Source organism: Manis pentadactyla, chromosome 8, assembly GCF_030020395.1.
Source record: "Manis pentadactyla isolate mManPen7 chromosome 8, mManPen7.hap1, whole genome shotgun sequence".
Classification (NCBI taxonomy): Eukaryota; Metazoa; Chordata; class Mammalia; order Pholidota; family Manidae; genus Manis; species Manis pentadactyla.
In genome coordinates this window covers 48,556,105-48,570,808 of record NC_080026.1, presented here as the reverse complement: position 1 = coordinate 48,570,808, position 14,704 = coordinate 48,556,105, and the positions used below count along the sequence as shown (strand labels likewise).

Genomic DNA, 14,704 nt, shown 5'->3' with positions numbered 1-14,704 from the left:
AATGAAGGAGGAGGAATAAGAAGGGAGAGAAACAAAGAATCATTAGACTGAGTTTATAATAGCACAATAAGCAAGTTAAGTTAGACAGTTAATTAGTAAAGAAGCTAACCTTGAACCTTTGGTAACCATGAATCTAATAAAGAACAAAGGAAGAAGAAATCTTAACTCATCTTTAAACCTATAAGGGTCTATATAAAAGATAAGAGGAAAAAGAAAACTAAGTTCTAATTCCAGTTAAGTTCTGATAATCATAATAATAATATATTTTCACATCATAACATAATGCTGAAATTATTCAGTTAACTTAGAGTGGTACTTACTGCTCCTACCCAGGGACACTTAAAAATGGGGGAAATCGGGGTGGGAGAAAGAGGTGCACAAAAACAATAATCAGAGATATGAAATAATCTGCAATACATGGTATAGTCCCATGCAACAAATAATCCCCTCACTCAAACCACAGCCAATGGGCTCTCCTCTAGAAATCACCAAGTCCTACATACCGCCATTCTTAGCTTGCTCTTCAAGAAAGAATAAGAATGTGTTTATGTTTGTGTGTGTGTGTATGCATACACATCAATGCTATCAAAAGCCCAGAGTCCAAGTGAATTGTAGAAAGACTAAGATAGATACTGGTTGCCAAGAATGATCTATAAAGCAGAACATCTGTCATATACTTGAGTCACATGTACCCACCCTATTACATAGAATCAATCAAGTTCCTGCTCCAATTTAACTCCCATGTCAAAAAACTGTCCATAGCAACTGGGTATGAAATACAATTAAAATCCTCACACATTCCCACTGAGGGGATGTGTGGTAGAAGTACTGTTAAGGGCGTATAGGAAACAAATGGAAGGAGAGATGGGAAAAGAAATAACAATAGTAAGAACTTCAAAAAATAACATGGATAAAAAATAGAAGGAGCTCAGAAATAGTTGAGAGCAAGAAAAAATAACTAGCAAAATATGAATAGAATCACAGGAATTCGAAACAGGAAGGGACAAAGTAAATGGCGACTTCAGGAGGCTCAGGGATCTTATTCATTCTGGACCACAAAGAACTCACACAATGCCCAGCATATTTAAGTGCTCAATAAACGCTTATTGAAATGACAGGTGGATGGATGAAAAGGAAACTTAGAGATCTGTCTGTACTATGTCACACATGAAGCAACTGAGAAGATTTAAAAATTCAGTGAGTTGCTGAAGAGCATTCATTCACTCACCTTATCTTACACTGTGATACTTACGTGCCAGGTGCTAGCAGATGGTTAGCAAACAACAGAACCACAATGAAACGGAGGCCTCCCACATGCTCATATAGGCTTTTCACATGGCATCTCCCAAAAGAATGGTCACAATTATTTAATAAAGAAAGAAGGAAGTTAATTGGAGATGTCAAGCTTAGCAATCACAGGCAAAAGTGGCTGAGGACAAAAAAACATACAAGCAGAGATGCAAGGACACAAGTGGAAAGAAAAAAAAACCATGGCGTGAAATTAAAAATACAAATATGTACTCCACTGGGCCCCTGATAAAGTAATTAATTAATAAGATGAATCAAAGATAAATGATTAGAGATGTAAAAGCCCAGCTATGGAAAAACCGGAGAAAAAAAGATTTTAAAATTGTTAAAAAGAAGTTTTCCTCCAAAAGTTCATATTATCTATATGATTAAATCTAAACAAACAAGGATGTCCAATTTAGGAAGGCAAACACAGCTAAGATATTTCCCATAACAATCTAAGTTTTGCCGTATACAGACTCTGCAACACGCATCTGGTTCCGAGACCAATAGCTTGGTTCTCCTGTATCAAGAGCTCTATGACCATTCTGGCCCAAAGTGAACAAAGTTGTCTACTATGCAGGGTTTCATTGAAGCTCAGAGGAAAACAGGTGACACGTGGTGACTGCAGCCACTCTTCTAGTTCTGGGTCTCATCTTCAAATCATGTCAGATCCCTAGAAGATTTCATATTACACTTAATTAGCCCTACACTTCCATAGTATTATAATTTAACATGCTCCTTAAAATTTGAGAGAACTTAAGAGTGACTCCTTTAAGAATCTGCTGAAAAACTAGATATTTTTTGTGGAATAAAACACATACCCACAGATCTGAAGCTTGTGTACAGCTTCACAGTCTCCATGAACTCCTATTTTGAAGGCATTCCCTAATTTTTTTTATTATGGAAGGGGCTGGTAATAGCTGTATGAAAAGCACTTTTGCTATAAATCCATTCCTAAGGATTTCCACTATGATCTCAAAAAATTTGCCCTTAAGAATTTATTACCACTCCACATTCCTAAAAACTTTGAGCTTTAAGTTGCTTTTGAGGAGGACAGATAATACTCCAACTGTCATTTTTGCTCTGGCTTCTAGGAAGCTCATTGTTACATCAAATTCTCAACCAGAATAAGTAACACTTATCACTAGCATTTTTTTCCAACTCAACTTTCAAATTTTGAATTTTTTTGTTAATTTTGCTATATGTATTTTGTTTTCTAATCTTCATTTCCTCCCCCCAACATAAAAAAAGAAAAAATGCCTATGGGTTTTATTCTTCTGTCCTAATTTTTTTTTATTGAAAGTTTCTTCTAAGTACAGCTGATAAATGTGGAAAGGAATTAATACCTATACATGCAGAACTTGTTATGAACAAGATTTCTAAGCCAAAGGCTTTCTTTGAGGAGACTTCTGAAGGCGGTCTCACCGGTGGACTTCAGCGTTAAAGAAACCAGTATGCTCACTAGAGCACATCATCCTTCCTTTTATATCTCAGGCTCCTAAATCAAGAGCAGGATCATGTCAGTGTGGTCATATGGTCTTTCTCATCTAAAGCAAAAGGTAGATACAACCATCCCCCTCTCATCCATGGGGATACATTCCAAGAACCTGGGGATGCTTGAAACCACAGAGTGTATGGAGCCCAATATATATATACTGTGTTTCTCCCTATACATACAGACCTGTGATAAAGTTTAATTTACATATTAGGCACAGTATAAGCTTAACAACAATAACTAATAACCAAATAGGACAATCACAACATACTACTGTAATAAAAGTAATGTGAGTGTGGTCTTTCTCTCTCTCAAAGTATCGTACTGTCCTGTCCTCTCCTCACCCTCCTTGTTATGATGTGAGGTGATAAATGCTTACATGATGAGTTGAAGGGGAGTGAGTGTAGGCATCCTGATGTAGCATTAGGCTACTACTGACCTTCTGACCATCACCTGCTCCTGGACCTTGGTTGACCATGGGTAACTGCAACTATGGACAGTGAAATGGCAGATAAGTGGAGGCAACTGTGCTGGCCCCAAACCACAGTTGAAAAGTTGACTCCACTATAACTTTATTACCTTTATAAACTGCCCCTTATCTGCCTTCCACTTCCTTCTTACTCATTGAAAAGCAAAAACGTTGAGCAGAACCATCGTTCCCAGTAAAAACAAAGTCCTACCATGTGATACTATCCCTGAGAATCCCTTCATGTATTTTACAGATCCTCTACACAAATTCCTGACAGCTCAGCAGGCCACAGACCCAGCCAGATTTTGAGCTACATCTGCAGTATCTTTTCCACTTGGGCAGCTGGCATAAAGCAGGAAAATCCATTAACATGCTAATGATGTCCTATTTAAAATTCTAGACCTGATTATTCTGTGATTAAATCTCTCCCCTTAACGTCTGCTTCCTTTATATCTGAGTTATGTGGGAAATCAACAATATTAATAAAGTACAATACAGATTACCAATTTATACACAAGGAATGGAAAAACATTTATGTAAATCTCAGGGTTGTCTTTTTCCTGAAAAAAGAAAAGCAGATGTAGCAAACTGTAAAAAAGTTACTGACTTTTTTCATCCCACCCTCCCTTAAAAAAACAATTGAAATCCACAATCATCAAAGGTTTATAGTTAATTTCCATAAGCATTCAGGGGTTGAAAATAGATTTAGCTTCTATTCATTCTATTTCACTGCACTTAAAATTGCTCAGAATTCAAAGGCATTCTCCTGAAGTCTTGAGAACAGCTGACTGGGAGTCAATCACACCCCATCTTGCTTCTTCACAGACCCTGCATGTCACTGTGACAAAAGTCAGTGGATCCCATGATGATTTCTGTCTCCCTTTGCCCTCGAGTGCTTTCGCATATTTCAGCCCTTTTCATCAGATTGTTCTGTCTGCTGACACCCCAATCTGAGTATCTGACTCAGACAACTCAAGCATCTTCCATGAAAGTATATCAAATGTGTCACCATTCTCAGTAAATTGAAAAAAGAATTTAAAATTTAAAAGAGAAGAAGATCCAAGGTCTGGATCTGAAATTCAAAATAAAGAAAGGACTAATGTTTCATTTTAACATCTGGCCCCCAGTAAACACACAGTTCTGGTGCATTTACTATTTTTAAAGATACTATTATAGTGGATACTGCAACAATACAATACAAATGAAACCTAAGGATAGTGTTTGGACCTCAGTGGACTTACAATCTAGCCAGAGACACTGGATGCAATGATACCGTAAGTGATCGGCAAAGCAGGTTCATCTGTGATGAGTCCCTACATACACACTTCCCATCGAGGCCAGCTCTCTGAATTAGTAATTGTTTCCTAAGACTGCAAATCTGTCATTCTGCAACATAACCCCTGGCTGGACTTGGACATTCACCTGGTGGGGTCAGCCTTCTTGAAACAAATGTCGCCTGTTGGGGACACAGACAAATAAAACAGAAGAGTCTGGATGCCTGACCATCATGGAGTCCATCCCTGACCTTCCTTTTTCCCAAGAATGGCATATTCTGCAACCAGTGCTGGAAGTCAAAATCTACTCTTAAGAACACTGCTGCTCATTTCTTAAATAGTCTTATTTTTAAATGGTTTATCTAAGAATAAAAGAGTTATCTCATAGTATGTACATGCATACATATGTATACTATTCCTTTTCATTTGCTGTACATTTTAACTTGAGCACAGAGTTCCCTCTGAATTTTTAACTTTCAAAACCCAACAAATGGCAGGATATGGGCTTTGGCCTCCTTTTATTACATTTCAATAAGTAAAAGCATCAGATGACTAAGGAATTCAATATTGATTTATTTGCTTGTCTGCCATACTCTAACCAACCCAACATTATTCGTTTGGTTCACCCAAAGCCAAGTCACCTCAGGTTGATTAAAAATTAGCCTCAGCCCAATACACAGGGAAAAGGGTAGCTTATCCAGCAAAATCCAAATGTGCAATGGAGAGAATGCTTTCACAGCGGTAATGAGCCATCTGCAATTTAGAATCATCCATGGTAACAATCTCTCATTCCATTTGTTTATGTTTTATTCATCATTTTGAAAATACTTAGTGAAGTGACAATAATGAGATTCAAAAATACTATACAGCTCTTTTTTTTTTCAAGAAATACTAATGACATTCAAGAGCCCAAATGCTCAAATGAAAATACTGCTGGACCAAATTTGACCAAATTTGTTCACATCTTCTTTATTTTTAGGTAAAATAGATTCCCCATTTTGTACCAAAAGTTACAAGGTGAGAACATGAGAAGTTTCATAGTTGTGCATACATTTTTTAAATTGGTAGCAGAAATTCATTTAAAATGCACAACGGTCATTTTTTTAAATTCATTTTATTATCCTTAATCTACAATTACATGAAGAACATTATGGTTACTAGACTCGCCCCTTCACCCAGTTCCCCCCACACAAACCCCATTACAGTCACTGTCCGTCAGTGTAGTAAGATGCTGTAAAATCACTACTTGTCTTCTCTGTGTTGCACATCCCTCCGTATGCACCTCCCCCCACATTATACATGCTAATCGTAAGACCCCCTTTCTTTTTCCCAACCCTTATACCTCCCTTCCCACCCATCCTCCCCAGTCCCTTTCCCTTTGGTAACCGTCAGTCCATTCTTGGGTTTTGTGATTTTTCTGTTCCTTCAGTTTTTCTTTGTTCTTATACTCCACAGATGAGTGAAATCATTTGGTACTTGTCTTTCTCCACCTGGCTTATTTCACTGAGCATAATAACCTCTAGCTCAATCCATGTTGTTGCAAATGGTAGGATCTGTTTTTTTCTTATGGTTGAGTAATATTCCATTGTGTATATGTACCACATCTTCTTTATCCATTCATCTACTGATGGCCATTTAGGTTGCTTCCATTTCTTGGCTATTGTAAATACTGCTGCGATAAACATAGGGGTGCACCTGTCTTTTTCAAACTGGAGTGCTGCATTCTTAGGGTAAATTCCTAGAAGTGGAATTCCGGGGTCAAATGGTATTTCTATTTTGAGTTTTTTGAGGAAGCTCCATACTGATTTCCATGGTGGTTGAACTAATTTACATTCCCACCAGCAGTGTAGGAGGGTTCCCCTTTCTCCACAACCTCGACAACATTTGTTGTTGTTTGTCTTTCGGATGGTGGCCATCCTTACTGGTGTGAGGTGATATATCATTGTGGTTTTAATTTGCATTTCTCTGATGACAAGCGATGTGGAGCATCTTCTCATGTGTCTGTTGGCCATCTGAATTTCTTCTTTGGAGAACTGTCTGTTCAGCTCCTCTGCCCATTTTTTAATTGAATTATTTGCTTTTTGTTTGTTGAGGTACGTGAGCTCTTTATGTATTTTGGATGACAACCCTTTATCGGATCTGTCATTTATGAATATATTCTCCCATACTGTAGGGCACCTTTTTGTTCTATTGATGGTGCCCTTTGCTGTACAGAAGCTTTTCAGCTTGATATAGTCCCATTTGTTCATTTTTGCTTTTGTTTCCCTTGCCCAGGGAGATATGTTCAAGAAGAAGTCACTCATGTTTATGTCCAAGAGATTTTTGTCTATGTTTTTTTCTAAGAGTTTTATGGTTTCATGACTTACATTCAGGTCTTTGATCCATTTAGAATTTACTTTTGTGTATGGGGTTAGACAATGATCCAGTTTCATTCTCTTACATGAAGCTGTCCAGTTTTGCCAGGACCATCTGTTGAAGAGACTGTCATTTCCCCATTGTATGTCCATGGCTCCTTTATCATATATTAATTGACCATAAATGTTTGGGTTAATATCTGGGGTCTCTATTCTGTTCCACTGGTCTGTGGCTCTGTTCTTGTGCCAGTACCAAACTGTCTTGATTACTGTGGCTTTGTAGTAGAGCTTGAAGTTGGGGAGCGAGATCCCCCCAACTTTATTCTTCCTTCTCAGGATTACTTTGGCTATTCGGGGTCATTGGTGTTTTCATATGAATTTTTGAACTATTTTTTCTATTTCATTGAAGAATGTTATTGGTAGTTTGATAGGGATTGCATCGAATCTGTACATTGCTTTGGGCAGGATGGCTATTTTGATGAGATATTAATTCTTCCCAGCCAGGAGCAAGGGATGAGTTTCCATTTGTTAGTGTTCTCTTTAATTTCTCTTAAGAGTGTCTTATAGTTTTCAGGGTATAGGTCTTTCACTTCCTTGGTTAGGTTTATTCCTAAGTATTTTATCCTTTTGATGCTATTGTGAATGGAATTGTTTTCCTGATTTCTCTGATTTCTCTTTCTATTAGTTCATTGTTAGTGTATAGGAAAGCCACAGATTTCTGTGTGTTAAATTTGTATCCTGCAACTTTGCTGTATTCCCATATTAGTTCTAGTAGTTTTGGAGTAGAGTCTTTAGCAATTCTTATGTACAATATCATGTCATCTGTAATTAGTTTGACTTCTTCTTTACCAATCTGAATTCCTTGTATTTCTTTGTTTTGTCTAATTGCATTGGCTAGGACCTCCAGTACTATGTTGAATAACACTGGAGAGAGTAGGCATCCCTGTCTTGTTCCCAATCTCAGAGGAAAAGCTTTCAGTTTTTCACTGTTCAGTATGATGTGGGCTGTGGGTTCATCATATATGCTTTTATTATGTTGAAGTACTTGCCCTCTATACCCATTTTATTGAGAGTTTTCATCATGAACGGATGTTGAATTTTGTCAAATGCTTTTTCAGCATCTATGGAGATGATCATGTGGTTTTTGTCCTTCTTTTTGTTGATGTGGTGGATGATGTTGATGGATTTTCGAATGTTGTACCATCCTTGCATCCCTGGGATGAATCCCACTTGGTCATGGTGTATGATCCTGTTGATGTATTTTTTAATTCGGTTTGCTAATATTTTGTTGAGTATTTTTGCATCTACATTCATCAGGGATATTGGTCTGTAATTTTCTTTTTTTGTGGTGTCTTTGCCTGGTTTTGGTATTAGGGTGATGTTGGCTTCATCGAATGAGTTTGGGAGTATTCCCTCCTCTTCTATTTTTTGGTAAACTTTAAGGAGAATGGGTATTATGTCTTCTCTGTGTGTCTGATAAAATTCCGAGGTAAATCCATCTGGCCCGGGGGTTTTGTTCTTTGGTAGTTTTTTGATTACCGTTTCAATTTCTTCACTCATAATTGGTTAGTTTAACTTTTGTGTTTCTTCCTTGGTCAGTCTTGGAAGGTTGTATTTTTCTAGGAAGTTGTCCATTTCTCCTAGGTTTTCCAGCTTCTTAGCATATAGGTTTTCATAGTAGTCTCTAATAATTCTTTGTGTTTCTGTTGAGTCCGTCATCATGTTTCCTTTCTCATTTCTTATTCTGTTGATGTGTGTTGATTCTCTTTTTCTCTTCATAAGTTTGGCTAGAGGCTTTTTCTCCAAGGACCAGCTCTTGGTATCACTGATTTTTTCTATTGTTTTATTCTTCTCAATTTTATTTATTTCTTCTCTGATCTTTATTATGTCCTTCCTTCTGCTTACTTAAGGCTTCATTTGTTCTTCTTTTTCCAATTTTGATAATTGTGACGTTAGACTAATCATTTGGGTTTGTTTTTCCTTCTTTAAATATGCCTGAATTCCTACATACTTTCCTCTTAAGACTGCTTTCGCTGCTACCCACAGAAGTTGGCGCTTTGTGTTGTTGTTGTCATTTATTTCCATATATTGCTGGATCTCCATTTTAATTTGGTCATTGATCCATTGACTCTTTAGAATCGTGTTGTTAAGCCTCCATGTGTTTGTGAGCCTTTTTGCTTTCTTTATACAATTTATTTCTAGTTTTATACCTTTGTGGTCTGAAAAGTTGGTTGGTAGAATTTCAATGTTTTTGAATTTACTGACGCTCTTTTTGTGGCCTAGTATGTGGTGTATTCTGGAGAATGTTCCATGTGCACTTGAGAAGAATGTGTATCATGTTGCTTTTGGGTGTAGAGTTCTATAGTTGTCTATTAGGTCCATCTGTTCTAGTGTGTTGTTCAGTGCCTGTGTCCTTACTTATTTTCTGTCTGGTTGATCTGTCCTTTGGAGTGAATGTTGTGTTGAAGTCTCCTAAAATGAATGCATTGCATTCTATTTTCTTCTTTAGTTCTGTTAGTATTTGATTCACATATGCTGGTGCTCTGTGTTGGGTGTATGTATATTTATAACAGTTATATCCTCTTGTTGGACTGACCCCTTTATCATTATTTAATGTCCTTCTCTATCTCTTGTTACTTTCTTTGTTTTGAAGTCTATTTTGTCTGATAGTAGTACTGCAACACCTGCTTTTTTCTCCCTATTGTTTGCATGAAATATATTTTTCCATCCCTTGACTTTTAGTCTGTGCATGTCTTTGGTTTAAGGTGAGTCTCTTGTAAGCAGCATATAGATGAGTGTTGCTTTTTTATCCATTCTATTACTCTGTGTCTTTTGATTGGTGCATTCAGTCCATTTACATTTAGGGTGATTATTAAGAGATATGTACTTATTGCCATTTCAGGCTTTAGATTCGTGGTTACCAACGGTTCCAGGTTCCTTTCCTTACTAAGAGTCTAACTTAACTCACTTAGTATGCTGTTACAAACACAATCTAAAGGTTCTTTTCTATTTCTCCTCCTTTTTCCTCCTCCTTCATTCTTTATATATTAGGTATCAAATTCTGTACTTTTTGTCTATCCCTCGATTGACTTTGAGGATAGTTAATTTAATTTTGCATTTGCTTTGTAATTAGCTGTTCTACTTTTTTTACTGTGGTTTTTACCTGTGGTGACAGCTATTCAACCTTAAGATCACTTCCATCTATAGCAGTCCCTCCAAAATAGACTATAGAGATGGTTTGTGGGAGGTAAATTCTCTCAGCTTTTGCTTACCTGGAAATTGTTTAATCCATCCTTCAAATTTAAATGATAATCTTGCTGGATAAAGTAATCTTGGTTCCAGGTCATTCTGCTTCATGGCATTAAATACATCATGCCACTCCCTTCTGGCCTGTAAGGTTTCTGCTGAGAAGTCTGATGTTAGCATGATGGGCTTTCCTTTTTATGTGATCTTATTTCTCTCTTTGGCTGCTTTTAGCAGTCTGTCCTTATCCTTGATCTTTCCCATTTTAATTACTACATGTCTTGGTGTTGTCTTCCTTGGGTCCCTTGTGTTGGGAGATCTGTGCACCTCCATGGCCTGAGAGACTATGTCCTTCCCCGGATTGGGGAAGTTTTCAGCAACTACCTACTCAAAGACACTTTCTATCCCTTTCTCTCTCTTCTTCTTCTTCTGGTATCCCTATAATGTGAATATTGTTCCGCTTGGATTGGTCACACAGTTCTCTCAATATTCTTTCATTCTTAGAGATCCTTTTTTCTCTCTGTGCCTCAGCTTCTTTGTATTCCTCTTCTCTAGTTTCTATTTCATTTATTGTCTCCTCCACCATATCCAACCTGCTTTTAATACCCTCCATCTTGCTTTTCAACAATTGGATCTCTGACCTGAATTCATTCCTGAGTTCTTGGATGTCTTTCTCTACCTCCATTAGAATTCTGATTATTTTTATTTTGAACTCCCTTTCAGGAAGAGTCATGAGGTCCATATCATTTAAATTTTTCTTGGGAGTTGTATTAATAATTTTACTCTGGACAAGTTTCCTTTGGCATTTCATGTTTCTATATGGCGCCCTCTAGTGTCCAGAAGCTGTAGTCTCTGGAGCTGCTCAGTCCATGAAGCAATGGCGGGGGTCACAGGGGAGTGGTACCGGTGCCTGGGGGCAGGAAAGAGCTGTTCCCCGCCTCCCGGCTGCTGTGCCTGTCTCCACTGCCTGAGCCAGTGGGCTGAGCACACAGATATAAGTTTTTGTCCCAGAGCAGCTGGATATGGATCCCTGCTTTCCACAAGCAGCCAGAATCCCAGTCTCCCCAGGAACTCTGCCTGTATTAACTTTCCAACATGATAGTCATGCAAGTCTCATGAAATGTAGGTTTGTGCTCCCAGCGCAGATCTCCGGAGCTAGGTATTCAGCAGTCCCAAGCCTTCCACTCCCTCCCTGCTCCATTTCTCTTCCTCCAGCTGGTGAGCTGGGGTGAGGGAAGGGCTTGGGACCTGCAGAGCCACAGCCCGTTCGGTGAGGTCTGCTCTTTTCTCCAGGAGTGTGAGGTCTGGCGCCGTCCTCTTTCCTGTTGCTCTCTCAAGATTAGGATTAGTTGCACCAATTAAATTTTCTAATTGTATCCAGTTTTAGGAGGAAGCCTCTGTCTCTCCTCTCACTCCACCATCTTTAATCCAATCTCCCACAATGGTCATTTATATCATGACTTAATAAATCACACTGTTACATCTTGTGGGAGTGTGCTGTCATTCTTCCATACTACGGTTATATATGAAGCTCACATGTATAGTCTCTAGTTACATATCTGGCAAAAACAAGGCTTGAACCACAGAAGTAAATAAAAAAAGATAAGCTCTCGGTTGTTTAGGCATGTCAGGGGTGTCTGTTGTTAAGAAAACACAATCACAACTGAACATCCTGTCATTGATTCAGGTAACTCTGTAAAGAAACCTCTCTCTACACAATCTAGAAAGCCTCTAAAACAAAATGTACTCATAGTGAAATGGCACACCTAATTTCTGCTAGCTAATTTCATATTTCTTTATTTGGTTTTAAATGCTAACCTTCATTTCCTTCAGTTTGTAGAGTACTTTCAAACTAGCCATATTTCAAATTGCCATTATTTTCCTTATTTCTTTGTAAATAAGCATACTTGGTAAATGTACTTATTTATCAGTATGTATGCATTTCATTTTCCTAGTAAGTAACATTTTTTAGGGACCATGATATACTACATCTGACCTCTGCCCTCCAGCACCTTCTAGCTCCTAGAGGAAATAAATGGCAGGTGCATGTACAAGCTCACACACACACACACATCCCCCTCAGGATCTTTATGTTACCTCATTTCATCTGTATTACATAATCAGCCTATGAAGTGGGTAATAATCTTCTCATTTTACTGGTGGAAAAACAGTTTACAGCATTTAATATTTTCTAAATCTGAATTTGCTTTTGATTTCATTCTGCATATTAGACGTGGAATCATCATAAATTCTTCTTTTAGGAAATGTTTTCACCTTATCAATTTGGACTGAACTAGCACCTTCTGAGACTATTTTTCAGGGAGTAAACCCCAAGGTGGCCTCAGTTACACTTAACAGCTGTAATAGGAAAAGCAGAAAACGGCTCTAACTGCTCTGACAGCAGACACCTCGGCTAAGGCAGTATTGGCATTTTCTACACTGTACTTACAGGGGAAGAAGCTCTCAGAAAAGCTCACACCTGTGAGAGCCCCTTCATGGTCTTCTCTCAGTTTTCTCAGTCAGCCTGCTTTCATCTGTGACTGTGCAAGCCAGGAGACTGAGCCAGGGAACAAAAAGAAGGTAACTGTCAGACAGAAAATTCTCAAGCCCTGTGCCAAGGGAGAGATCACACTAAAGTGTCACAAGGCCATTATGAAATCTAGGGAAGAGGAGAAAGGAAAAGACAGAGAAAGAAAAGATGTCACAGGCAAATAGCAAAACAAAAGCTGACAAGTAATTCTACCCCATTTGCCAAGGCTTCTGCCAAAGAAAGCCTCCAGGAAAAGTGTTATGTGTTCCAGGACATCCTAAAAAGTGACATTCACATGAAGCACAGTGCGTCCATCCTGTCCAGCCACACAATACAATCAAGATCATAAATATTTCACCAGGCAACAATTGTGACCACTTACCATAGGCAGTCTCCCTGTAGTCCAGTTCTCTTTTCAGTCTGTTGTAATCTTCTTTTACACTTCCCAACTTTTAGACATTCCTGGAACTCTGAACCAACAGCTTGTTGAGGAGTCCCTCCAGCCCTTCCTTCTCTGATGCCAGTGACCTTATCTCCTCCGTGAGCCCCTTAGCTGTACAGAAATGGTTTCTTGAAGCGTATTGCAAGAGAGAAGGAGGGAAAACTGAGCTTTACAGTATCCCCACACATGGAAGATTTAGCAGCAGCTAATGTGTATTAACAGAGTGGGTACGGGGGACTGACTTTGCAACTACATCCAACTGCATTAACAGTTTTCTGTGGAGGAACCTAGAAAAACACTACCCATCATGCTTAAGCTGAGAAAACCACCAGTCTTTTTTTTTTTACTTCCTCTTTCATTAAATGTCAGTTCTCACCTATTTCATCCATTACTACAATCGTATTCAGAAAGATGATGAAGTTTGTGAAGAGACAAATGGTTTTCTCCTATGGAAACATACAGAGTGGGAATGAGAAGAAAATGGAGTTTGGCAAGGGAAAATTAAGTCATGGGCAAATGATGAGGCAAGAGAGGTGTAGAGCCATGGGACACAGTCCAGGACCCATCCAGCCCACAGAGAAAGACGTGGCCTTTGGCTGCAGTATGCTCAAAGCCTGTACATTAGTCCCTGGGCATGTGCAATCCCCTCTACATGACAAGACTTTATGGAGAAATGCACAGGCTGGCATTGAACCCCCAACGTAAGTTTGTTCTGACGGGTGGGATCAAGTATCTCTTGGACAGTGTGCTGTGGCACAGCTTGGCTCAAGCCTTGCAGATGCTCCATGAAACAGAAAGTGTCAGTGAGATGTGAATGAATGGCATCAGCTCTGGGCAGTTGCATGTGTCATGATGAGTGACAGATGGTCATGTTCCAGCCCAGGGTCTCTTCTGCCTGCCCCAGCCTGACTTCACTTCCCCCCTCAGGCTCTGCTAGCCACTGAGCTTGGCCCTTCCACACATAGGACAAGCCCAAGATCCGCTCCCAGCCTTGCTGCACCGCATTTCCAGCTCCACCTGCCTCTCCCACACCCCTGGTTGCAGCTTGTTCCAGCCCCTAGCCCAGGTGCCCTCCCAGCCCTGCTCACCCCACCTTATTCTTGTTTTGTCTGTTTTAAGGGCCCATTGGCCAATTCATGTCCTTGTGAAACATAATAACACAAAAATGTCCTATTGTAACCCAGGAAAGCCACATGGCATCACTTTATTCAAATATCTAAATGCCAAAGAGGTGCAATATTATAGTAGGGTGAAAGGGACTGGGCTATGGAGTCAGACTAGACCTAAATTCAAACCCTAGTAATCCTCTTGCTCAAACTGTGTGACCTTGAGCAAAGAAATTGGTATATCTATTTCAGGGCAAACTTCTTATAACATATACACTATAATTACATCATAGGTGGCTGGAAGAATAAACAAGTTCTTTTTTTATTGATGTATAGTTGATACAATATTATATTGGCTTCAAGTATACAATATAGTGATTCAACCTTTATCTACATTATCAAATGCTCACCCCAACTAGTGTAGTTACTATCAACACAGACAGATGTTACAGAATAGTTAGGTATATTCCTTATGCTGTACTTTCATCCCTGTGACCAATT

At 38.9% G+C, this 14,704-nt stretch overlaps 1 protein-coding gene across 1 annotated transcript in view; it reads right to left on the bottom strand.

The window, feature by feature from the left end:
* DISC1 (DISC1 scaffold protein) overlaps positions 1-14,704 on the bottom strand; it is a 561,660-nt gene that overhangs the window by 249,700 nt on the left and 297,256 nt on the right. Inside the window, 1 exon segment of the mRNA XM_057505361.1 lies at positions 13,038-13,226. Coding sequence (XP_057361344.1) covers positions 13,038-13,226 — 189 coding nt within the window.